This window comes from Lepisosteus oculatus, chromosome 17, assembly GCF_040954835.1.
Source record: "Lepisosteus oculatus isolate fLepOcu1 chromosome 17, fLepOcu1.hap2, whole genome shotgun sequence".
NCBI lineage: Eukaryota > Metazoa > Chordata > Actinopteri > Semionotiformes > Lepisosteidae > Lepisosteus > Lepisosteus oculatus.
The window spans coordinates 13,495,929-13,522,100 of NC_090712.1; the positions used below are offsets into that span (position 1 = coordinate 13,495,929).

At 39.5% G+C, this 26,172-nt stretch overlaps 1 protein-coding gene across 1 annotated transcript in view; it reads right to left on the reverse strand.

Moving 5' to 3' along the window:
• Positions 1 to 26,172, reverse strand: part of LOC102694770 (protein kinase C epsilon type) — a 128,522-nt gene that overhangs the window by 15,235 nt on the left and 87,115 nt on the right. Inside the window, exon 11 of the mRNA XM_015362794.2 lies at positions 7,250 to 7,404. Within this exon, the coding sequence (XP_015218280.1) occupies positions 7,250 to 7,404 (155 nt within the window). The remainder of the gene's footprint in view (positions 1 to 7,249; positions 7,405 to 26,172) is intronic.

A 26,172-nucleotide genomic window follows, 5' to 3' on the forward strand; every position in this document is an offset into this window, starting at 1 on the left:
AAGCCAATTAACCTGCCAGTATGTGTTTTAGGACAAATCCCAGATTTTACTTTGTTTTTTTCCCAGCAGCACATGTAAATGTGGACTTTATAAAGGGCATCATAAATACCAAAACAGTTTTGTGCAAGAAAATTAGTGTATTAATTCACTTTATTTGAAAAGCTTTCTGGCTCATTGTTATGGAGCTCTTTTCACATAAAATGTTTTAATATGTTTTTGTTTTTAATTCTATGGACAATCTGACTATCCACCTCAAGTGACATTTCCTTTACAGTACTTGTAATTTCATAGTTGGGGAACTCCTGTGGTTGATTGATCATGGTGAGGTGAAGAGTGATAGGAAAGATGTGTGAAGCTATTGTGTTTTCCTCAGGGAGTTGTCTTTTATTCAGCCCCTAGTCAATTCCAAGGGCAGATGAAGATTTCTCATATCCTTTCGAAAGAATTGTGACACACAAGTCAGATATCTTCTTCACCCTTTCGAATAATAGGCAATGTTGGTTACATTTTCCTCTGTCCATTCACTCACTTAATTCCATACCTTCTCCTGATGGCCACAAATCTACTGTAATCTCCCGATGTGGAGCTGAAAGGTTTTTACAATTTCTTCCTTGCTCCAATTTTTGTTATTCTGAAATAAAGGTTTCTGTTGACTGAAATTTCAGTTTCTTTGCCAGACAGATCCTGCTAATGGAATGAAAAAAATGAAAAAGGAACACTGACATGAGATACCTGAAGATACTCTTAATTTGTGATGCGTTGGAACAATATTTTAAAATTTTGACAAAACAAAATACATCACATGTTTGTACAAAATAAGCGTACTTATTTCTGTTGCAATGTTACAAGTGTAGTATGTACACTGCTATGCAGAAGTCTTAGATATTTAGCAATGTTCTATTCTACTCTAATTTTAGCCATTCTCATATATATTAACCTTCTAATCCTGAGGGAACTGTATTTTGCAGTACAGGGAGTTGACTTTTAGCTTAATGAACATGCAGAGAGGAACAAAGTACATTAATGATGAGGTACAGGTGACATGGGTCAATTAGATATAAAGGCTAAATGCAATGGATTTAGTAGTACAACACTTCATATTTGTTGCCCATATTTAGTTAGATTTGAATTTTGTTGAGATCCATTTTTTATTCTAAATAATGCAATTTAAACACTGCTGAATGTATTAATAATGATAATGATGTTGTCATATTAGTGGAGGCTTAAGCAAACTGTTGGTGCTCATACAGTAGCATACCTACAGTGTGACTCTTGATTGTGTCTGAAATATGTATGACTGCTGTCTTTAGGAGAGCAGTGTAAATCCTTCTTTGGGAAAAACATATACTCTACTGAATTTTGCAATCTAAAGAATGTGAGTTGCTGTCCTGCATACTGTATCTTTTTTTTAGAGAAGCCCAGGCAGTGTTAAAAAGTAGTGTGGCTTAAAAACACACAACAGAGAAAAGGCCACACTAATCAGCCATGATTGAAAGCATTTCCTGTGTTTCATATCAATCTGGAGTTATTTTTCCATTACGTATCCAGTGCAGTCCTCTCTGGATAAAGAGTTGCTTTGCAGAAACAAACTCTGTCAGAGGCAGTCTGCTGAGGTGCCCCATCCACTGCACGCCTCACCTGCATCCATATAGCACTCTCCCATCAATTTATAGGGAATACAAAGCCTTATGAAATCTGTTCGATTAGGTTATGCCCTAATATAAGATTCCCTTCATATTCCTAATTCATTTCTTGTTGCTGAAAAGCAGAGACAAAATGGATTTTATTAGCCAAAGGCAACTTTCAAAAAAGCAAACTTAAAATTCCTTGGACTAATCTGTCGCTACAGTCCATTGTGTCTGCCACAACACTTCAGCTCATTTTTTCTCCAAGTTGCAGCATACAGAACTAATTAAAGGTTTCATCAGCTCTCCCATTACTCAGTCTGATGAGTGGGGATAATTCCTGGACACTGTAACTATGTTTCAGTCGCCTGCAGAAAGGACCAACTTGAAAATGGGGAGTTTCTCCAACTTAAACCCAAGAGCTTAAATCGCATCCATACAGTCTTTGTCACACAACATGTCAACAAAAAGAGCAGAACATTACCAACATACAAAATCTTATAATCTCTATATGAGCAGGCAGAGAGAGCATTAATGGAATCCATGTTCAACAGTGTATCCCCATGAGCACGATAGGTTGAATCTCACGAACAATAAGAAAATATGACATTCAGACGAGGTCGTGTCTAAGGAGTTAAGTTATGCTATCAGGTACTACTTGGTGTGAGCTTTGTCTTCTCATCCAGTGATTTTGCTCTGATGCTTATATTCACGCTATAAGAGCAATCGCCCACCCTTTCAAAACACTGGAGTAAAGCTTCAACCAAAACAAAAAAGAATCAAAACAATAACATTTGCTTGTTTTAGTTTGCCATTCCTAATGAAGAATTCACATTTCAGAATCCATAGTGCTATGGAAACTTCTCTGTTTTGGTTTAAGGTCCAACAACTTGAGTTTTGAAATATACTTTACATAAGGTTTCATTTGCAAGAGGTTCCCTGTGATAAAGTGCGGGTTTATCATTGGATAAAGTGAACCTTATCACATTAAGAACCTTTTACGAAAGAGGTCGATAGCTGAGAGTCTTATATCTATATTCATGAACTGTAAACAGAAATATAAAATACATTTCTCTAAATTTCTGTATGTTTTTAAATGAAAATGTAAAAGACAGCTTATAAAAGGTGATCATGGTGATCAACTCTCTTTTTCAGAAAAGTAAAACAGCAATTTTTAGTGTATTTGCTCATGCGTAAGAACCAATGCTGAATTACACAGATTTTATTTTTGGGAATGAATTCACACCAAATACATAATATTTTCTGACTGACCTTTCAGTTCGCTCATTTAGAGATCTTCATCAGAAAACATGCTCAGATTATTAATTTGCTTAGCAGATGTCCTTTGCCATCTGTAAATGTCTTCTGTTACAAATATGTGATTAATATCGGTGTGGTGCGGTGGCTCTGTGGCTAAGCATCTGCGCCTGAGGCTGGAAGGTTGCCAGTTTGTATCCCGTGGCCGGCAGAGGAATCCTGCTCCGTTGGGTCCCTGAGCAAAGTCCTTAACCCCATCTGCTCCAGGGGCGATGTATTAATGGCTGACCCTGCGCTCTGACCCCAGGCTTCTCTCCCTGTCTGCGTGTCTCATGGAGAGCAAGTTGGAGTATGCGAAAAGACAAATTCATAATACAAGAAATTGTATATGGCCAATAAAGTGATCTTGAATAACATGCCACCATAAGAGAGAGCCTCTCATGCCAAGTCTGGTGGAACCATTACAGAGCAATGAAAAGATGCTTCCTCTTCTTATTCAGCCATGCCTAAAGATATTTATTTCTATAACTTAATTCTAAACAGGGCAAGAGATCAGTTCAGGGCCAATACCCCTGAAACCAGGATTGGATGAATCTCGGAGGCCTAAGGGATTCCTGGAAAACAATCTTTGTGGAACATTCACAGCTGGCACTAGCTTCATTCTGCAGACAGTTACCTTTTGAATTCACAGTACCTTTTAATTGTTTGCCCTCGCATAGGGGTTGAAAGCTAATCTACACCATGACAAGCTTAAACACGCTCTCAGAACCGGATCGGATTGCCACTTTTTAAAAAAAACCATATGAGGTGGGGGCTGAACATGGTGTTCTAAAAGCTGTTTTTGAAGCTGGTATTTTGATTACAGGGTCACATAAAGGTAAGTTCATGAAGAGAAGATTGTCTCTATTACTTTTCAGCAGGCGTATACTGCATGTGCATATTAACACCGCCTTTGATTTTCTCCAAGGGAGATTAGTTGTCCACTATGACTAACTGAACCTTTAGCCATTTTACCAGTTTTCTCTTTCTCTCTCGATTTTCCCTAGAATTGTCAGCAAAAGCAAAAATAATCGTTTTAACGTGGAGAATCAACTCAGATTCCTAGTGTAGTAACTGACAGACCTTGTCATTCTGCTAGAACATTATTCCTCGTGTGAAACAATTTAATCTTTATCGGCAGCATTGATTACACAGGTTGTATTTGCCTGGTTTCACCTGGATATTCTCCCAAGCAAACAGCAAGACAATCTGGGGAAATCCATACTTGCAAAGTACAGAACAACACAGCAAGCCATAACCTTTTGTACGTTCAATAGCTCTTCCTGTGGAACGGTGCCTCACACAGCTCACAGCACCCTCTGCAAGGTCACGGTGCTATGCGAGTGTATGGTCAAGACCCAGCTGGTCCACTGACCCCTCAGCTATAACAGTCACCACCTCTTTTGGAGAAGTATCATTCAGGCCACTGATATCTTGAGAATGGCCGATGAAAAAAAATTCAGTGAGTCTTATACTGTTCATAGACTTCCAGTTACAAATAAAAAAAAATCTCCATAAAGAAAAATACAGCATATCAGAGTGAACAACCCTAAAAAAACTGAGTTTGACATTTTCCAACAGTGCTTCCTTGCCAGAATGATAAAGTATATATATCGGGTATTGGTTACAACTATTGGTGTTTTTAATGCCTCTCCACACACACGGGCAGACTACCAGTGCTGATGTTATTCAGTCTGCTCCTTGTCGTTCCATCACACTTGTAACACGCTAGGGTCTTCTCAATCTGCTCCTCAGTCTCCTTGTCCCCCTCCCTCCTTCAGGGAGAGACACCGTGCTGGGGAAACTGCCTGTTCCTCTTGTTTCAGGGTTCTCTTCAGTAGGAGTTCCAAGAATTTGCTTGGATCATGTAACGTGCTCTATCCCGTGTTTTTCCAGGTTCAGGCAGTCTCATAAGCAATTGTTTAAGGTTTTCTCAAAGGCTTTAGGTGGGGATAAAATAAACAAAGTACAAACAGCAGACATATCCGTCTGAGCGCAATGGTTTTTTTTGGGGGGGTATTAATGAAAACACAAAGATGGCAGGAATTACTCTTAGTGGCCTATTTTCCACAACGTTTTTGCATCTTTAATATATATTTAACAACAGTGATCTTTGTCCAGACTTCAGTTTTTAGCAGGCAAAAACAATTCTGTGCCAGAAAGTGTGAGAAATATAAAACATACAGTATACAGAATGTTCAAATAAAAATGACTCCAAGATAACCGGTTTATAAAATAGCATTTAAGAAACTACAACAAGAAAAGCTTTCACAGAAATATAAAATTAGCCAATATTTTTTATTATATTCCCATTGGAATTTAGAAATGGCTGTTTTGTCTTTACATCGCAAGTCACAGCTAATATCTCCAATGAGAATGTGCAGGCAGACAGATTCCTCTGACCCACCCACTCACTCGCTAAATCACTACCATTGTGGCATTTTACAAGCCCCGTGGCAACAAGTAGGCAAGTCAATGCTGATTGGAGGAGTATCACAGGTAGTTCGATGTGAGTCACTTGGGAGATTCTGAATATTTCGGCACACTAGAAGGAAGAGGAAGTCTATAATACTCCAACTTTCCTTCCCAGAAAATCAACAGGCTTGTTTCCATCTTTTTATTTATTTGCACAGGTGACTCAGAGGTAGAACATTAGCCTTTACAGCTGTTTCCACCCTCTATATCTGGGTCTAATTCGACATACACTATAGTGTATGTAGTTAGACTGACGATGTTCATAGGTCTTTTGGGATCATCACTTTAATATCTCAGAGGATTCTTGTTTACCAGAACACATGTTAAGTCTTCACAATTGCAAGTTAAATTAATAATAAAAAAATTCTTAATTTTCTATCGAGATATGTTATGTAAGGATTAAATGTTTCTTTTAATATGAAATTCTTTGTAACTCTATGGAAACCATCACTTAGCCACAAAGAACATTTTTATGAGTATATGAGCTAATGTAATATGTCAATAAAAATATCTTATTTATATTAAGATATTGACCTTTCAGATTGATGGCTTGTGAGGATTATCTGTCGTTGATTATCAAATTAAACCTACCTAAAGCACATTGCCACTGTATCTAACTCAAAAAACAATGTACAACTGCATACTGAATGAAAAGTAACAAGAATTTGTGGTTTCTATGACAGTACAATACATTTTGAAGAGATTATCTTCTCAATAACACAAATTGTTTATATTTCAACTTTTTAATACATGGATTATACAACCTCTTTATGTACATCCTGCATTTCATGAGAACTTTAATACGCTGAGCAGGACTGTTTGGAATCACGACCTTCAGGGGATCAACAGCTAGTTTAAGTTTTAGGATTTATACAATGAAAGAAGATAAACAGAATGTGCTCACAGAACTGGGCTGTTGGATATGAAAATACTGTAAATTGTCAAACATACACATACAAACTTCTGCTGAGTGCATTCTAGGTTAGTTATGCAAACACCAGAGAGTCTGTGTACCATCTCCCATGATGCAAAAGTTTCACAAACAGTGCCACTGAACTTGTAGGTCATATAGCATAAATACTAAAACTTTCCTCTCTTTTTATATTAAATTAGTTAGATACCTAAAAAATGAATCACAAATTGTACATGGTATAAAGGATTTAATTCAGGTGCTCCTGACTTTCAGACAAACTGTGGGATTTAACTGGATGCTAATAATGTTTAGATATTAATTCAGTGTCGCAACGTGTGTCTTAAAGTTCCAGCTTGTCTCGAGTGCAACTGAGAGTAGAGAAGATTGCATTTATTTTGGGTTTCAGTCAGATGGGCCTTCTTCAAGGGACCATGATTTAACGTCCATCAGCAAATAAGCTACTTCCTGTGAAGAGGCCAGCAAGGGCAGTGTGGACACACCAGGGCCCAGCTGGGTTTGCAAAGGAACCAGATACCTAAATGTAGACTTACACGAGGAGAGAAGGGGAAGGGTTGCCAAGCATTCTGGGTCACAGTACTACAAGAAGGAAGTGGAGGAAGGAGCTGAAGGATGCCATTAATCTGGGAGGAGATGAACACTAGGCAGCAAGCAGTCTGTGTCGAGAGAAACTGTATCCATTCAGTCCTCTCAAATTGGCACCCAGTACTGGCTACCTCCCCAAGGATCATTCATATGCAAACACCGTGCAAGACAGTCAGCCAAACTGAAACCAAAAAAAAACCCAAATGCCAGGAAAGCCCTGTGCAAGCGAACTGCAAAAAAAAGTCAACGTTACCCAAGGCCCCTGTTGCTAAGAGACAAAGAAGAGTTCCTGAGAGAGGTCTGGGTAGCCTCATCAGCTCCCGGACTGATGCCGTACCTGTAGATGACACCGTGCTGGTGGAGGAACATCAGCGCCGAGGTGACCTCAGCAGCGTAGAACCGGGAACGAGCCTCGTCAAACTTGCGAGAGCGCTGGATCTGGAACATCAGGTCCCCGCCGTTCACGTACTCCATGACAAAGAAGAGGCGGTCCTGTGACAGGGAGACAGGCAGGGACAGACGGAGCACGTCAGCGAGCACCTCTTTCTCGCTCCGACCCTGTAGAGCTCTCTGGAGCGCAACGCACCTCAGCCGAAACAGCTTCTTGCTTCATTTTGTCTTGTTTCAGCTGATTAAGTATAATAATTAGGTGCACAAATACATTTCAGTAGTTCTTACTGCACCCTGCCTGGTGTCTCTTACAGTTTGGGTGGCTATTATCATTGTACTCTAACCTTCGTTTTGTGAATTTTTGTATTTTTGTGTTTTTTGTTCCGTTTTACAGTAACTCATATATTATATTACATTTTTTGACAGCAAGTAAAAAATAATAAATCATTGGATATCAAAGAAAAAAACATGGCTTTTAATAAAAAATAAATTACAATTCGGTCAGTCTTCATAGCATCTTTTGTTACAGCTACACAGTAATATATCAGTATACTCTAAAAACAAAGACAGACAACTCTTTTTTGGTATTAGTGAGGTTTGTCGAGAGCAAAAATCAAGTATCAGTATAAAGTATATAAAGTATAAGTTTTAGATTTCCAGGAGTTTAATGTATAAAACAAGCATTTTTACTTCTCTTAATAGTAATAGACACAGAGTTAAGAAATATGGTTTACCAATGATTTATAACTCTTAACAAACCAATAATTTGTAACATCTTAACTCTTTTCTTTTTTTTTTACTTTTTTCATTTTAAATAACAATTCAACACAACCTAATCTAAAAACAAAGAAAAAACTCTGGAAACAAATACATTTCACTAGGAAAAGGAAGGACGAATCAAAATGTTTTCATATGGTAAGTTTTAATTGATAAGCGTTTTATGGTGTGTTTTAAGAGTGTGGTGACATCACAATCCCTAGAAAACAAGCTTCCATTTGACCCGTAGGAGTAAACATATACAGTAGAACTCATTGCAGGATATGCATTGGGCAATGCAGGGTGTGGGGGCTGTCTGACTTCTGGTTGAGTAAGGAAAGTTGTCACTGTTACAGTAAAGCTTTCATCATCCAGACTAATGAGGGTCAAGCACTTCTAATTACAGCATTAACTTACAGTACATTTACAAATGAATCACTGCTGTACAATGGTTTGCTGGTGAAAACATCTTTCCTTAAAAAAAATCCTATAAAGAACTATGGAATGCAATAAATAAAACACAAACCAAACACAGGTAGGTCCTGTCTCACTGTTTGTTGAATAACCAACAGCAGTAATGGATTCTAACTGCTGGCAGATAATGACAAAATAGGAGATTTAGCAAACGCTGCAGAACATGGGAAGGAAATTCCAAAACGTTTAATCTAAATGTGAGACTCGGCAAACACCTGTCAGACGGATATTTGTTTACATGTGCAGCTTGTTACATATAGTATACTGTAGGTAACAACAACATACAGTGTACAGTGCCTCTTATTTTTAATTTTTGATTTATTGATATCCAGTTGAAACAGGTAGAAAATTAAAAACATTTTGATTTTGAAAAAAAAGTCTTGTTGAGACACCGTCCTCAGCAATGATGATCTTCTGTGGGTTACTTCCTTTTTACCACCTTGTAGATTTATCTTTGTTGGATTTTAGTTAAAGGGATAATCAAAGGTGTTAATAACTCATGTTTTATGGAGTTGTTCATGACAAGTATGAATTTTCAGTTCAGTTTCATTGGGTCAGTGATCTAAGGGCACTGTAAGATTGCAAACAGTGAGATTAAGACATCATTCATGAACAAGAGAGCATACCATACACTATTAAAAGCTCATTTAGAATATTGCATTCACATTATAAAAATCTTATCGCTTCTTTCTAGTAAAGAACACAATGAGTAGATTATTAAAGGAACTGATTCAGAATTTTTAAAATCACTGACAAAGTCAACCCAATGAACTTCTTCAGAGTCAGAAGTGAAATGTGAAAAAATATATGATAAAGCATTTAAAACTTTTGAAACAAACAAAGGGCTGTAGGAGTTTGTAACACCACCATGTTGTTAAAGACCACGGTCATGTTAAAACTGATAACCCCAGTATCTTCAAAGATATTCAGATTAGTTGGCTACTGATGACCAAATAAGCTAAACAGGCCACATGCCACTTCTCATTTGTGAATTGTCTTATGTTTCTAACTATTGAATCTGACAGGAAAATAATAAAAGTATATTATACTATCTGCTCTCATAGTGTAACTTATAAACAAAAGGGAGCTAGAATGGAGATATAATTTGTTGAATGCCACAGTATGTAATTCAATGCATAGGAAACTGAAAAATCCTGAAAAGCCTACCAAGGTCACTTAGATGACTCCTTTTTAAGATCCTTAATTTTCAGAATCCAGCAGATTTGATCTGGATTAAACCTATAACCTTAAAAGGAGAATAAAGCAACTTAAACATCCATCTAAGGTATTGTGATGTTAGTCCTAACTACCACTTGCCATTTCCAAATGATCCGTAAGTACAGTATGTCTATCCTGGTGGAAGCCTTCCGCACACTTTAGGAGCTAGACACTGACCTTATGTCAAAAAAGTTTTGGAAGTCATTGTTTAGTTCACTGATTAATGTGTGTTCATGAGCTTGGAAACAGCATGAAAAGCCTTTCAGGCTTTCCAGGCTTTTGGTGGAAGTCCATGTTCAAGCACAGCTTCATTCATCTCGCCAGGTTTCCAAACTGCTGGAAAACAAAGAAGTTACCTCCCTTTATCTAAAGAGGGCAAGAGGAAGCCTGCTGGCAGACACTCAGTCCCCATCCAAAGAAGGGGTGCAACCCAATACAAACAGGCCTATACTGGATATGAATTGGCAGGTTATCTGAGGGAAATGAATTTTTCTAAGGTGCAAAAAAAGAAAGATTTAATCTAACATGGCAGCAAAATGTAAAAAAAAACTGACAAGAAAGATTACATGCTTATTTAGTGTTCTGCAGTTTTTAAAATGTTAGCTATGCAGTTTTTTTCCTCTATACATTTAATATGCATTCATTCAATTTGCTAAACGTTTATTCCAAAGGCACTTGACAAAAGATGGAAAATAAACAATGCAAACCACAAACTACAAACAACAACATGCCAATGTAAGTGAAGTTTGCTGTGCTTGGAAATAATTATTTAATAGGAATAGCTAATTAATTTGCTTCCCCTGAGGCTAATTAAAATGCTTTTCAATACTGACTTTTTGGGAAAGAGAGGAAACAAGCGCAGATAACCTTAAACTAAGACGATGCCTATCGCTGCTGACACAGTTGAACATTTGGGTACATTTGTTTTTGTACAAGGAATGCAGCTTACATAAGTGTCCAAGAGTCTACCTCAACTTGTACTTTTTTTTTCTGAAACCAAATTTAAACAGGATGCTTAAATAGTTTGTTTAAAAGTGCCCAGAATTACAGGCAGTCCCACCCAATCAAAAGTGAATAAACATTTCCTGCTTCTAATTAGAAATGTCCAGATACTGTGCTCTGGGCCCAGCCTGCTAAAATGACTGAAGAAAGGCTCAGATTTGGAGATAGCACACCAAGGCTTGACACGTTCTGCTTCTTCTACTAATTCCATATTAAGGAACTGGCAGTTTAGACCTAGTTAAAGCCTTTCCGTTAAAATAGCTGTGACATTGTTCTTTTCTTATGGAAATGTACTGGTAAATAGAAATGTATTATTCTGTTTTTACACTCAGTCAAAAGGAAGCCCTACAGGTAACATTTGTTTTAAATCCAGAGTTTAAATTAACTCACTTAACACACTGAAAAATAATGAGCCAGCATGTGTACCAGAGAAAAACTTAATAACTGCCAGTGTTCAACGGTAATATAGCCTACATTTCTCAACTGCGTGATTCCCATCCTATTTTTACTTCATACTATGGACTAAGAGCTCCAAATGACACTGTATGTACTGTACCTCACCTAAAGTAATTGCTGTTCTTTACTGCAAATGTACTACACACAGTTCTCTGCCTTGAAAAAAAAATCTCTTTGTGAAGTTGATAACAGCAGGAAATAATTATAATTTGAGCACAGATTGTATTGTGTGTGGGACTGGAAGACAGTCAAGAATGTGTATCGTTAAATCCTAGAAGAACTCATTGGCCTTTCCCTGTACCACACAGAGGGCTCTCAATCTCTCCTGCCCTGTAATCTGGAAATGCCCTCTTCTCAGGCCAATCTCACAATAATGTATAGTCACCCTATAACTACGTGTTCACTGAGGCGCTTTCAGACAGGAAAGGATTTTTTTACAATATTTTCCAAGTATTTTTGTTTCTTGCCCACCCAATGTGGAGTTGCAAATGGTCTGGTTTTGTGTCTTGGCTCACGACTACAAACCTACAGCCACAAACGGGGAAATTGAGGAGGAGTGGCAGATTCCCCTTAGTCTCACATTTTAGCATGACTCTTCGCGCACCACAATCTCGAATCAGGGCTTCATCACTGACTGAAGGAGAGGCATGTTCCTTGCCCTCCACATCTCATGCCTGGGCATTCACAGGGCTCAGAGATCCTTGACTGACTAATGCCAATCTTACCCTCCCTATCTTCCCATTAAGGGTTGCAGGAGAGCCAGAGCCTATCCCAACAGATGCAGGGCAGGGTACACCCTGGATGGGATGCCAGTCCATCATTGCTACTGAATTTTAAAATGATGTTTTTAAGCAACACATGGGAAAAGTGTCCAATTTAAGTGTTAAAAACTCCTTCCTAACTTCTGCTGAACAGCCAGCAATATTGCCATCTACAGGCCATGTTCCCATGGAAACGTCATAGCTACACCAATCTATAGTCTACTTATAAAGTACTTTCTCTTAAATTCAGTTTACACAAACTCATTTGACAGTATTTGAGAGACATGTTGAATCGTAAGTGCTCGCATAACAAAAACAAAGGTCTTCCCTTTAAACTCATTCCAAGTGTTGAAACTGGCAAAGGTGATCATATATAGAAAGAACTAAGGTGTATTTCACACTAAATAGAAACAATAAAGAATTCTGCTTCTGCAATGTCATCATATCCAGTCATATCCAATATGTTTAATAATTTTGTAAATCTTTAAGACAGTTTATAAAAGGCAGTAACAGGAAAGCTAAAATACTCAAACTTTTTTTTAATTTTTTTCTCTTCTCAAAGAACGACAAATTGGGAAAACAGTAGTAATTGGGATACAAAACTGGAAACAAAGCAGCAACTAAACTGTGTCTGTACCTAACTGGCATTTAACGTAAATAACAAATGTCCGTATTGCAGATATCAACCTTGAAATATACTCCCATCAACACTGAATTAAGTGAAATGAGAAATAGAATAGCTATAAAATGAGTCAAATCTAGGGATGTCCTGGGTTTACAAGATGTTACAGAAATATGAAAATCCAAGGACCCACAATTGAGCCACAATATCTTGGATTTAATTTCAGTTTGATTTCAGGCCCTTTCTACATGGAGTTTGCTAGTTCAACCTACGTTTGTGTGGATTTTCATGGGGTACGCCGATATCATCTTCTAATGACTTACTAGTTAGGTTTATCAGGGCCTAAATTAATTCTGTGTGTAACTCCAATAAACTAGTGTCCCACCCAGCTTACAGCCACACTCTCCTATCCCAGCCACGTACACTTTCCAAACAGGCTCCAGATAGCACAATAAACAGATAGCAATTTAAAATTTGCATTTGTACAACAAGTATATCACGCACTCACTTATGTGATACAGCATGACTCTGAGCATGAATCACACAGAGGTGGAGCTGAACAAGCTTGCATTTCACCCCAAAACTCTCACCAGAAGATTTTTCTGCATTACAGTTTTCATCAACAAAATTAAACTTCTTGCAAAAAAAAAATAATTCTAAGCAACTTTGATGAAGTAGCCAAGTCTCAGAATAACAAAAAAGTCACAAGAATTAAATTAAGCCTTTGATTCTGAGTCAAACTGACAGCTTAACAGCAGAGTGACGGTATATACTGTACTGTAATTATACGTATGATCAGCAATACGCAGGTTTGCAAAACAACATTTCATCTTGGAGATGTGAATTTCACTTGTTTGACTGAACAACGGCCTTCTCTGATGTCCTTCTCTAATGCCCCCAGAGAAAAGTTTATGCGGCTTTTTTATGGAAATCTTTTTTTTAATATCACATTCATTTAATCTTACACTAGGTGTAAAATCTGCCTTGAACCAATCAAGACAAAAATCCTTTTTTGTTCAGACATTTTAAACGTCTGAATATGTTCAATGCCAATACGTGATTTGGACGTTGTCAACATTCAAATTTAGTTTTTAAATGACAGAAGATGAAATATGTCATAAGGACAGTGTTGCTGTTTGATTTCTACAAGTGGATCTTCAGATGTATCCTGCCGCAAAAACTCCATACTTAGAAAGGAAACAAGGCAATAGGGACGATTCTTTGGAGGTGTAGATGCTTCGTATCGCTCTTTGTGGTTGTACAAGACAAGACAGGCAGCTGTAGGAAACGTTTGTTTAGTCTCCAAAAAGGCAGCCCACGCTTATATAACAGATTATGTAAGTGACACAAATAGCCAGGCAGACACCCTAGGTATGATTGACCTTGAAGAGGGGTACCCCAAGACTTGCGCACTGAAAATATAGCTGAGCCCTGCTGCACAATCACAATATGCTCAACATTCATTTGGAAACACAAGGCAAGTTAGCAGCCAAAAGAAAATACTGATGTAAAGACATTGGCAGGAGGTGAGAGGGAATTAAGGCCATCCTGTTACACAGGATAAATCAATTCAATCATCAGCTGCAGAGTCCTGCGTTTCGCTAAATAAACGGCATGATTTATGACATGACTTTAAAGAACTGATTGCGCTTTCTTACTTTACAGCTAATATAATGAAAACAACCCTGTTTGTCTCTGTAAATGCTAAGGTTTGTTGGCTTCACCGCCACATGTTACTTTAAACTGTTAACTGTTTAAACATCACTTAACAGAGTGTCCTACCAATGGCTGCCTGCAGGGTTACAGTCAAACGCCTGTTACCCAAGTGTAAATTGATTTCTTTTCATTTTGGTTGACATTAAATGCAAATATCGTGCTGGCAGCTGCCATTCTGCTGTTTCTTTTACTTTTTTAGAATTGATTCCACCCAAAGTGCTGAAATCTGGGAAAGCTGTGAAGATCAGAGGAGTGATAGAAAGTGTGGGGGTGGGGGGCCTGGTTCAAACACTCTCTGACACAATATGATTTCAACAGCAGCACAGCCAGGTGGCACAAACACACACTCACAGAGGGGACAGAAATAGCCACGCACGAGCGCATTTGGCAAAACAATCAGGGAATCGTGAGCGAGAGAAAAATACAAATCTTTTGAAAATGCAGAGGTGGGGTTGGAGGAGTGGGGGTGGACTTCCAGGATACAGATATGCTTTCAGAACTTGGTATCTTAAGTCACACTTGCATCCGTTAAGAGTACTGTATCTAAAGATAGTGGGATATATGGCACACGGTCTATACACATTGCACAAACAACACACTACAAAAAGGCAACAATTTAAAGTAATGTACCATACTGAAGTGTGTTTCCAAGGGCATCACGCTAACCTCGAGTTTATGTCTGCTGATAAGGATACCATTAATTTGTGTAGGGCACCAGATGCTTTAAAGGCATTCCTAGGTCATGTCTGACCATGACTGCACCATGGACACTGAACCACGGCAAATAGCTGAAAAGTTATCTGAGGGCTTTACTGTGTGCTTCTATGAGCAACCATAACACAACACAACTCTCTGTTCTGACTACCAGTCCAGGGAACATCCAAATCCAGCCATCTGAGTGACTCTGTTGTGTCCCCTGTGTCATCATTACAATCTACTCCAGAGCTCTTACTGTTTTTAATTGCAGTTTTTAAAGGCAATAACAAAACAGTTAAAACCCATCAATTAAAAATGATGGGTTGAACTCAAAGGTACCAAAAGGCCTCTTGCTGAAGACAGCTTCATTATATACCCCTGATGGAAAAAACATAACAATAAAAACCCCATGATTTTGAAAACCACTACAGTAATAAAAGTCTATTAAGAGTCTATTAGAAAGGTTGACTATAAAAGGCAAGTATTTGAGGTTGCCATGGTTTCCTGGCCCTTTGACGTCATATTTTAGTGTTGACAACACCTTATTGGATACTCCCATTTTGTTGCTATGGAGTAACTGCTGGCTCCTAGTTAGTATTTACATATGAACAGAGCCAATAGCCCACATTCATCAAGTGCTCAAAAATGAATTGCATCAACAGTGGCATGCACAATAGATTGACCCCTAAAACAAAATCCACTTTCACGTTGTTTCTTATTTTCATTTCTAATTTCTGAAGTCAATACAATCATTAATTTATACAAATGCAGACCCAATTGGTAATCCTGACATTGGGAAACTGCTTGTGAAGCAACACAACACCTTCCAGAGCATTTGAATGCAAGATTTCAGGCATATTTCACAAAATCTGTATACTGCCAAAGTTAGCTTTCTCAGGTGGTGTGAATGCAGCCCTACATTTTCATTTATCAGACCTGATGACCCCCACAGTAACATTTGTCAGCTAACAGGAAATGGAAACTTAGACCTTTTAAGGCCTCATCCTTTGTCAAAAAGATTAGTTTTGAACAGCACTGGCTTATTGTCTATTTCATGAATGATAGTTGTAAAGGTTTGTGTCAAGTCAAATGGATCCTTGCAACCAAAGAGTTGTATTGATCTTTCTGTGCATACGACAAAACAAAATGACAGGTTAGCTACAGTAGCTTCTCCTACTTTAAACACAAACAGAAACTAAAAATATAAATCGTGCAAAACAAAAAACACATCAGACATGGCTCGTTTTGAAACAAGAAAATGAACACTAAGCGGAAATTGACTAAGCAGGAAGACAGAACATGCAGCACCTCCTGATCAAACCTAATTTCTTGAACTGCAAGAGGTGAGATCTCTCTGCACAAACTCTTTCACTTTACAAATTGCTTATTTGTGCTTCAGATTTGACCTTCTGGGTTTCTCAAAGAGTAACAGAGGTTATTGTTTACAACAGAAATGTCTGAGTGAAAATTGCAGAAGAACTGAAAAGAAAGGTGGCAGAAGAAAAGGATTATTACCACCGTGGGCAGCAGCAGTAGACACAGTAACTGAAGCAGAGCTGTGTTTCAGAAAAGAGTGGTGTTAAGTACTAAGGAGGAGGATGCTTGCAAGGGAGTAGCAATACATAACAGACTGAGAAGCTCTGAAGTGCCTGAGGGAGGATTAATGAGGGATTACCACTGACCCCCTCATGTACAGATTAGGTGTACACAGGTAGCTGGGTATAGCCATCGATCTCTGTCTGCTTTCTTATACTGTAGATCGAGGTTTCCAGGGCTACAAGATGAAAGATGAACCTGAAAGCCTGTTTTCTCCGCTCACTTTGCCGGGAGCAACAGACAATAGGACAGCAGAGATCCCAGAGGACCCAGGTGAAGCTACACAGGGGTCCACTGAAATTACCCAGCTATACTGCCACTAAACACCACCACTGGCTCTGCATCTTCAAACAAATCAGTACACACGGCAGGTCTGGAAACCCAACCTCTCTGCCAGTAGGAACCACTATTCATAATGTCTCATGGGCTTCAAAGTGTTTTAATCTTGCATACACAGCCTTATGTACTGTGAATCCTTTTGATGTATAAAACAGATAGAATATACAAACTCACCTGGAATATTAATCCCAAAGCCAAACATTGTACAGTATATAGAAACCCCTGCTAACCCTCCATGGATCCAGAGGCCTCTACAAAACATATTTTTAAAGAGGACTTGACTTTTGTTGACTTTTGCTTCTTTAAAAGAAAGATATCGCATAGTACAATGGCACCAACTCAATGCTGTGGACCAGAAAGAAATCAAACAGCTACTGTACCTGCTGTGTTTTTACTGTGAGAAAGACAGAAAAAGAGAGAGGGGAAAGCATAGTTCTCCATCAGTTGACACGATTAAACAGTTTGTCCCTTCTTGCAACAGAAGACCCTTAGGACAGCTATTTCCAAACACACTGAGTGCTCAGTGGAATATTCCCACGTTCTCGTGCGCTGGGGTCAGCCAGTGATAACAGTGCTGTGAGCCTGATGCACCATGAGGGGCTCCCCAGCTCAGATCAGCGTGCAGTTGAATAGGGGAGATGTGGGCGGACTGCTCACACACTCTCCACCACAGACTGCAGTCCCCTTTTACCTACTGCAAACCGTAGTGTGAGCAAAAACATCAAATAAAAGCATATCCCTACATTATGCTCATACACGGCACATAAAAAGCAAACTGCCTTATTCAATAACTGTATGCAGAAAAAAGCACATTGGAGCAATGAAGTTTATTGCTCATAAAAATGGGACCATGGGGAACACATTACCATGGACAGCAACAGTACACATCTGAGAGCAATAACCTAACCAGAATCGTCAAGAAGATACATACAAGCTGGTCTAAACACAGATGGGCCACACTGATCTGATATGGCCCTCTGGCATGCACAATGCTATCCTTTTTATGTGAGTCCCACATTTCGCAGCTCTGTTGTTTGAACAGTTTTATGAATTGACCAAGTTATTACAAGCATCATGTACAGCACATATATTTAGATGTTCAGGTGGGTAGCTGCGTCAGCATGCGTAGGCTGCAAAGGAACAAGTAATAGGTTTATTCCATGCTGAAAAAAAGAAGAAAGAGAACACAATGTTTCGGCCGTGGAGCCTTCTTCAGGTGTGTTTGTCTGTACATATATTTACATGTACAGACAAACACAAATAAAAGCAAAAAAAAAAAAAGATCAGCCCTGTTCAGTCTTCGCTCACATTTTTCACACCAGCTACTCAAAACATATTTTCCTTAGATGGTCCACTCTGGATTACTGAAGGAATTAATTTGCATATTAAGGCTTAAATGATTCTGTGATGTGCTGTACTTCACTTATCACTCCACAACTTGTGAGGGGTTTCCTAAAAGCAAAAATCATTATTTTAGGTAAGGAGAAGGTGTTCTTGTCCAGATATGGGCAAAACATTAAACATAAAAGGATAACACTAAACAAAAGCCAAACTGCAATGAAGAAATTTGATCAAGTACAGCCTTACAAATTCAAGGCCTGTGTATCAAAGTTTCCCCCAGAATTAATTATATGGTTCTCTTCAGGTTTGTATATTTGTTTTTGTGAATATCACAACTCTAGAATGGGTAAAAATGAAACACACTATGACAATCAATACTCCTAAAAATGCACAAAAATACATTATTGTATTTCTGGGAAATGCTGGGAGAGTTAAGATATATAATGAGTTAAATGTTGCTCCCACCATGCTAGTCTAGTCTGCCGGTATGAGGACAGCATGAAATAGTTTCTCCTGCAAATGTGACATTACAAGGACAACGCAAAAGCGGTGTAAGACACCGAGATGCCTGAGAGGCTTGCTCCATGACCATGATCTCAGGGCTCCACCCAGTAGACTACCATCCTGGCAGGCAGTGACTCCCCCGGTCTGGCTGTACTCTCACACCACAGGCCCCAGAAAGGTCAGCTGGACCCTAGCGCACTGCCCTGCCAACAAAAACACTGCCACCGCCCGCACAACAAAGTGCGACAACAATAAGATATTCTCCTACCTCCTAGAGTCCAGGAAGTGAAAGAAAAACATGTTTCAAGCAGCAGAGAGATGAAATGAAGCCCTTTAAGTCTGTTTGTTTTTTACTGCCCCCCTCCCCTCCCCCCACTCACCATCATGTTTGCAGAAAGGGGGGGCAGAAATTCTGTTCAGTTTCAAGCTCACGTGCTGAAGAGCTCCTATGGGCCAGCTGTACAGGGACAGTTGACAAGAATCCCTCCTGTCAAAGACACTGCAAGCTCCAGCAGAATCCAGGAACAGAGTACAGTCTCCCTGCCTGCTCACAGAGGTGCCTCACCGGTCCAGTATAGTTCTCCCGACTTTCTACTTTCTACATCATGTAATGTCTCTTTACAGACTAATGAGGCTAATGGCCCCTATGGTGCAGGTGCTGACACGCTTAGGAAGCCATTAACCAGGGGCCTAACATAAGGAAATCGCCTTGCATTCCTCTATGCAAATGTTCTACATCTCCTCTTGAACATAAAGCCCTCAGAACATTAAGATTAAACAACCGGTTTGGCTTCAAAACTAACTCCCCACCCCAGCCCGAGTTCAGTGACTGAGGAATAACAAACTCTGGTGACCCCTGCGGAAAAAAAAAAGGGTGGCTGAACACTCAGTTGACATTGCAGCCCCGTAGCGAGGCAGGTGCTGTGATGCTCTTGCACTCTGATCGCAGCACTGTTTCCAGGCAACATGGTGATGCAGAGTTCCGCGCACCAGCCCGTCCAGTGCGAGAGGGACGTGAGGCACGTGGACTCTGGAGTCCAGCCCGCAAAGGACACTGACCACGGAGAACAGGCCGCTGCCCGACACGTCCCGTTCTTGACAGCGTTTTTGAACAGCACAAGTTTAACCTAGTAGAATATTAATACAAATCATGATGTGGGTGGACAGTTGGAAATTAACAGCCAACAAGCAAACAATTCCTCCTGCTACAATCCTGTGCCAAAAAGAAAAGAAGAATTGAGACATACTGTATACTTGGGCAAGCTCACAAGTGAATCGCTATCAGTCCGCCCCCGATCAGTAATCGTCGTGTCAATCTGGAGCCTATCCCAGAAGCACAAGGCTGAAGGGACTCCACACAGACAGATGCCCAAGGCTGCAATCAAACCCAGGACCCTGGCAGCTGTGAGGCGGTGACACTAATTGCCACACCTCTGTGGCCCCCCCGAGAATCAATGTCAAAATAGACACTTAGTAGCAGTTCTCATAAACTAGAGGAAAGGAAAAAAATGATATCCTCGTGCGGAAATTAGGCAAAAACAGGTGTATTTATTTATGAGGTTCTGTATGTTTGTAAAATGTTCTGGTTGGGCTGAACTGCACAGTAACGCACAATGTGGAAAACTATTTTTTCGAGCCCTGCTTGTCTTTCTCTCCTCACAAAAGGCCCTTTGCCATCTGTTGAGGGTCTCCTAAGATCTGTGCTATATAACTCCAGTTAAGGACTCTTCCCCCCTCTTCTTCACGCACTGGAGAAACAAGTTTGTGAACCATGCTCTGTGTTTGTGATAATCCCCTTCCACTCAACCAGCCTGAGATATTTTGTTCTTGTTGTATAAGCATGCCTATAAGAAGTCCAAACAAGTCCTGAAACAGTTGTATAACATTATTTACATTTCTGGGATGTAATTAGAGTGATAAGGCTATGGCAACGATCCTAAGAGTGATTAAGGCCACATCATTGTGATGAAACTTCGGTTCATTAAAAGGGCAGGCTTTAGAAAGGTTTGCTTTCCATACACCATTTAACACCCCTGACATCAACCCCCTTGCAGTTTAGCTTTCATTTTCAAACTAATGCTTCAATTTGGGGAGCAAGATGTAATTTTAATGGTTGACAGACCTCAGGGTAGTACATGGTGCTACTCGTAAAGTAAGCAAGCCTGGATACAGAAATAAAATCTAACATCTTGTTTTAAATTAGGCATTCAAGGGACTTCAAATGGAGCAAGTGAACTGCAGGGATCATTGTGAGTTCAGTGTTTCTGTCTCTGTGTGCAGAAGCTGGATCTTTCACTAAAAAGTTACAAACCTGTTAAATTGGTAGAGTCCTTCAGATACTATAAATTAAGATACTGTAGATTGATCAGATCATCAAGGTCTTTTCATAATGGCTTTTATATTCTCCTTAATGAAAAAAAAAACAAATTACTTGTAATTTCTTAAGATCTACTTTATTACAGTATGTTGTTATATTTCACTGGCCAGTATCACCTTCTGAAGAGAAGCCAGATAATTCTAAACTGCTTCACACCTCATGTTTATAGCGGTGTATGCTACAGTATGTTCCACAACCTGAATAACTTGCTCTCAATTTGTCAGTAACCTGAGAGCACTAATCCTCATAAGGAGCAGTACTAAAAGATTTATGTCAACAGTGTGCCTGAAAGAGAATTTCTTCTCCTCTGGGAATTGTTCGAAGATTTATATTTTGCAAAGGTACACAACAAATCATACAACCCTTGTCAACACACAAAAGTTGCCTCTATTTGATGAGCACATGCCTCCTATTTGTTCCCCTTCAACTGAAGCAGTCCATAAAAAAAATGGACCACTACGATAAAAAACACACCAACCCTCAGTAAGCAGACTCACAGTACAGTTCACAGGTGTCATCTCTTTGCATCAATCTATAATGCTCAAATTATAAATAATGGGTATGCACTTGACTATCAGAAACACCCAGTAGGGGTTCTCTGTCTGATTCAGATATGAATTAAACAATTAATATGTCATGCACAGAAACTGGAAAACAAACTACACATGATATATGCATTTGCCCGGGTAAAAATCAAAGACTGGCATGGATTCTGTGCAAATGCCACATTTCTTCTATAAGACACATAAAAGAATGCATCATCTTTTTAATTAAAGACACCCTTGCTCCCACTCACTTAGAATAGAACCTTCTTATATTTGGACTATATTACTCAATTCTGTGGCTGCGAGATTAGTCATGCAAAAATCAGGGCAAGCACTTTAGGTTTATGTTGTCTGAATCTGATTCCCTTGGATCTTAAAAAAATTGCTCGATGAGGCTCTCGGATCAATAACCTACCACAGATTCAATGCGCAAGTGTGAACTTTCTTACATTCTTTGAAAAGCTCTGGTTTGGTGCTCTGAAACTGCCTATAGTATTTAAACGATTGCTGTTAGTTTTTCTTACAAAACTGCTTCTATACAAAGTTAAAAGAAAACAAGGCTTTGTCCACTACAGTATGGATGTGGGTAATCTTCTTGTCACATTGACAAATGTTTACCGATAGTGTTTTTACTATATGACACCCTCTGCTGCAGGAGGTGACCTGTGTGTTGAAAGTGCAGTGCTGGAATGTTCATTACTCTGGGCCTTCAGTGTCTGACACATGCCTCAAGGCATTTAATATCTGTTAGTGGCAGTCCTGCATTGTAATTAGAGAATAGCCTGAAGTACAATTGAAGTGGTGGACTTTTCCGCCATTGTTCCACCAACAATCGCTGCAAGACTGCAGCCCTTTGCTGCAGAAAGAAGAACCAGGAAGCTGCTCAGTAATCTAGCTCAGGACTGACAAGTTTCTCTATTTTTAGAAGTTAAGTGACAATTATCATTCATACCGTAACCCGTGGGTGACAGAAGGCAAGCAAACGTGATATGGAGGACTAGGCTGTGAAGTTGTGAGGCTTTATCTGAAGCATCAGACCAGTTTGTGTTTTCTTTTCTCTCTTGTCAAATGGTTTGGATTTATCATTGTGACTTATTTTCCAAAGGGTTACCTTAATCCTAAGAACCTGTGATCTTCTTTGAAATGTTTTCTAAGAACGTGCAATCTTCTCGGAAAACTTTCATCATTGTATGATATTTTTTAATGACAATTTTATTTTGTCTGGATTTATCACATTATTAGCAACATCGTGCTAATTTCCCCTTCTTTAGCCTCAGTGCAGTTAATTGTTTTTGTACAGCCCACTGAGGAGCTAGAATGGCCATTAGGAAGAAGGGCAGAAAATTATTTAATACAAGTGAAACACCCAATTTGTTATTCATATTTTTTTTCACCGACAACAGCTTGACCCACAATTATGATAAAGGATCACATACTTAAGTTCGTTGATTCAAAATATTTACTTGATCAGAAAATACACACCAGAGTCATCTTGTTGGCAAGGATTCAGGGCTTGCATAATTGGTATAACCTCTAAGGTTCATTTGTCTTTGTTCTATTTTTTTCCTTTAAATAAGCCTTCCATTTATCCACACTAAATGATAAAAATCTAGCATACTTTTCTCTAAACTCTTTCTTATTTAGTTTTTTTTTCCCCACTGGAAATTCTCAAAAAGAACTGTACACCAACATTACAGATGCCCACCCACCCGATCCCTCTCCCTCTCTCTCTGCCTTCCAGGACAAAATGTTCTGAGCGCTATTTAGGAAAATAAATAAATAAATGGGGGGAAAAAAAGCGTAACACAACACTGTTACGATTGGTTTCAAGCTGGCGCAGTAAAATAAACAAGAACAGCTCTTTGCTCAGATCTCTCTCCACCAACACAGCTCCCCTGCACACTGGCACGACAGTTCCGGACCTCAAAGTCATCATTCACGGGACAGTGTGGCACCAAAATATTTTTATATCTTTCAGTTTCAGTGCCAGATCCTTTCCTGCTTGTCAACATCACCTCCGCCTAACGACAATAATTTTGTGAGCACACTGTAGAACAGCCTATCAATCATGACAATCATTCACAATCTACAGGGTCTGGTGTCCGGTGTTACTGAGGACTGGCTTATTTTTTAGGTGTTGTTTGCCAATCGGCTTTAACATTTTCAAACCTTTAGGATTTCCAGAAAAAACACAAATGTGCTTAGTTGTACTGTACATTCCTATCAATAACGCAAACTAAAGACTGAAGTGACTAATATAAATGAGGTGTGAGAAGCCTCTCAGATTGCGTAACACAAATCTCCGGTTTCCATTAGGCCTGCTCCTTGACAAGCGCTGAGGAGATGACTGAGTGGCATTGAGGTGGAGGCGCAGTTCTGCGTCACCTGTTCTCCTCCGCTGCCACCTTTCTGCACTCCTTCACGGCAGGATGGCAATAAATGGAGCTCTGCACGCCTCGCACAGCCGCAAGCCTTTAAAGACAGCTTGACGGCTGCCGCGCTGTTTTCAGGCTCAGCACAGAGCACGATCACACAAAACTACAGGGGTGTTTCTCAGCCTTTGAACAGACCAGTTATGAAACATGTAGCTCTCAACTGGTGTCAACTGATAACACACTTTGGGACTTTTTCCACTAAGCTTTCATCCTTCCAATGTGGAGATAATTTCTTCTGTGCCCAAGGACGGATTTTGTTAAGTGTGGCAGGGTACCCCCGGGGATAGACTGCAATGACCATGGGGCTGCCACTAGAGGCCGCCCTGCAGACGATAAGTGTGTGCATACACAATGCAATTCAACTTGAATGTTCCAGAACAGCAGCACGAAGCAAGGCAGACACCTGAAACTGAAAATCTCTCACTTTTAAAATGAAATGTGATACTGTGAACAGAGTGAGAAAAAAGGTGAAACTTGAGCAGCATTTTCCAGAGGCACATATTTCACACTCCACATTGCAAACTAAGATTTTTAACCAAAAGAGCTTATGTTAATGTGCTTATTTTAAAAACATGCTCATCATCTTTTAAGGCTAATGCAGCTACGATGCATCAAAAGTAACCGATTAAATATTTTTAGTAACTCTCTCCCCTTGCTAACAAAGCCACATACCGTATTTGCCAGTGTCGGTAAACGATGAGATTTAAGGCAGATTTAATTTAAACAGGAAGAAACATGCATTCGTCATCAGTTATCGTTTTAAAAGGCGAGGCTCTTCGGCTTCCAGTCGAACTGCGACATCAGTCAGCGGGGGACAAGCTGAGAGTAATGGAAACTCAAAGGAAATAAAAGCAAACCCTTGTTTCATTGTTTTACATTTCTACATGTAAATGCATTTAACTTGAAACTTTCCTAGAAGTGCAAACAAACTGCCAGCATTACACAACAAGAACCAAACATTCTGAGAAGAGCGTACAAACCACCTTGGATTTTCTACGATAAAAATCGAGGATTTAATTGAAAGAGTAGAACTGGTGACCCTTTAAGATGCTAGAATGATCTGGATTCTGTGCACTGTAGACACATATATTCTAGTAATTGGACTTGTGGGTATTAAAATCAATTGCAAGCCCCAGTTAGCGTGCTTCTTACAGGCAGCACTGTTTCCTAGTACATCAGCTGGAGGAGAAGTGTCAGTCATCAGGGTCTCAGTGCAAGTAATGATACTGAAAATGTGGCCCCCTAGGACTCATTTCAGATCCCCAAAAAATGATTCAATTTTGACCACCTCCCCGATGGTAAACTGTGTAGCTGAACAAGAACATCTTGACTACACTGGTGAGAGCTGCCAGCACAGCAGTCTCTTCAGTTCTGAGGGTCATAATAAGCTGGGACTTTTTCTTAAATTTAGAATCACCAATTATTGTTGTGACACCCAGCAATGGGTAGAGTAATGAAGTTTAGGCTGTCTCCTCTGACCTGCTCAGCTTTGAGACACTCGTCTTTCAAAGGTCACAGATGTCACAGGAGGTTTAGTGCCAGTCGGAGGAGATGAGTCCCTCACCAACAACAAGATGGATGACACAGGGGTTACTGTGTCCAACTTAACCCATCCTCCCCTCAGCGACCCTCCGCCAACTGTGATGTAGACTGCAGTCAGCGAGTGACATGATCTGGGTTTGAAACTGGCTCTGGCAAGTGCCACTATCACTTGAGCCACTCGGGTACCACCTACAAAGTTTGACTGGTAGTTTGTTTCTCCCTCATTTTTCTCTGAAATCTGTTTTTTTCTCCTGTATGAAAAACGTTAATCATACAACTCTTAGTGTATGAGATCGATTAGTCTGATGCACCTGTGAGGGATCACTGCCACCATATTTCAGGTTCATACAGTGGTGACACCACCCAGAATAAACACACAGGGCAAAGCAATGGCTGGAAAACAAGAACTGAATTCAACATCATTAAACAAGCCTCATAAGCTTTAGAACTCTTTACTACCCAATCTTAAAAATCTCTACTCTCTCAAAAA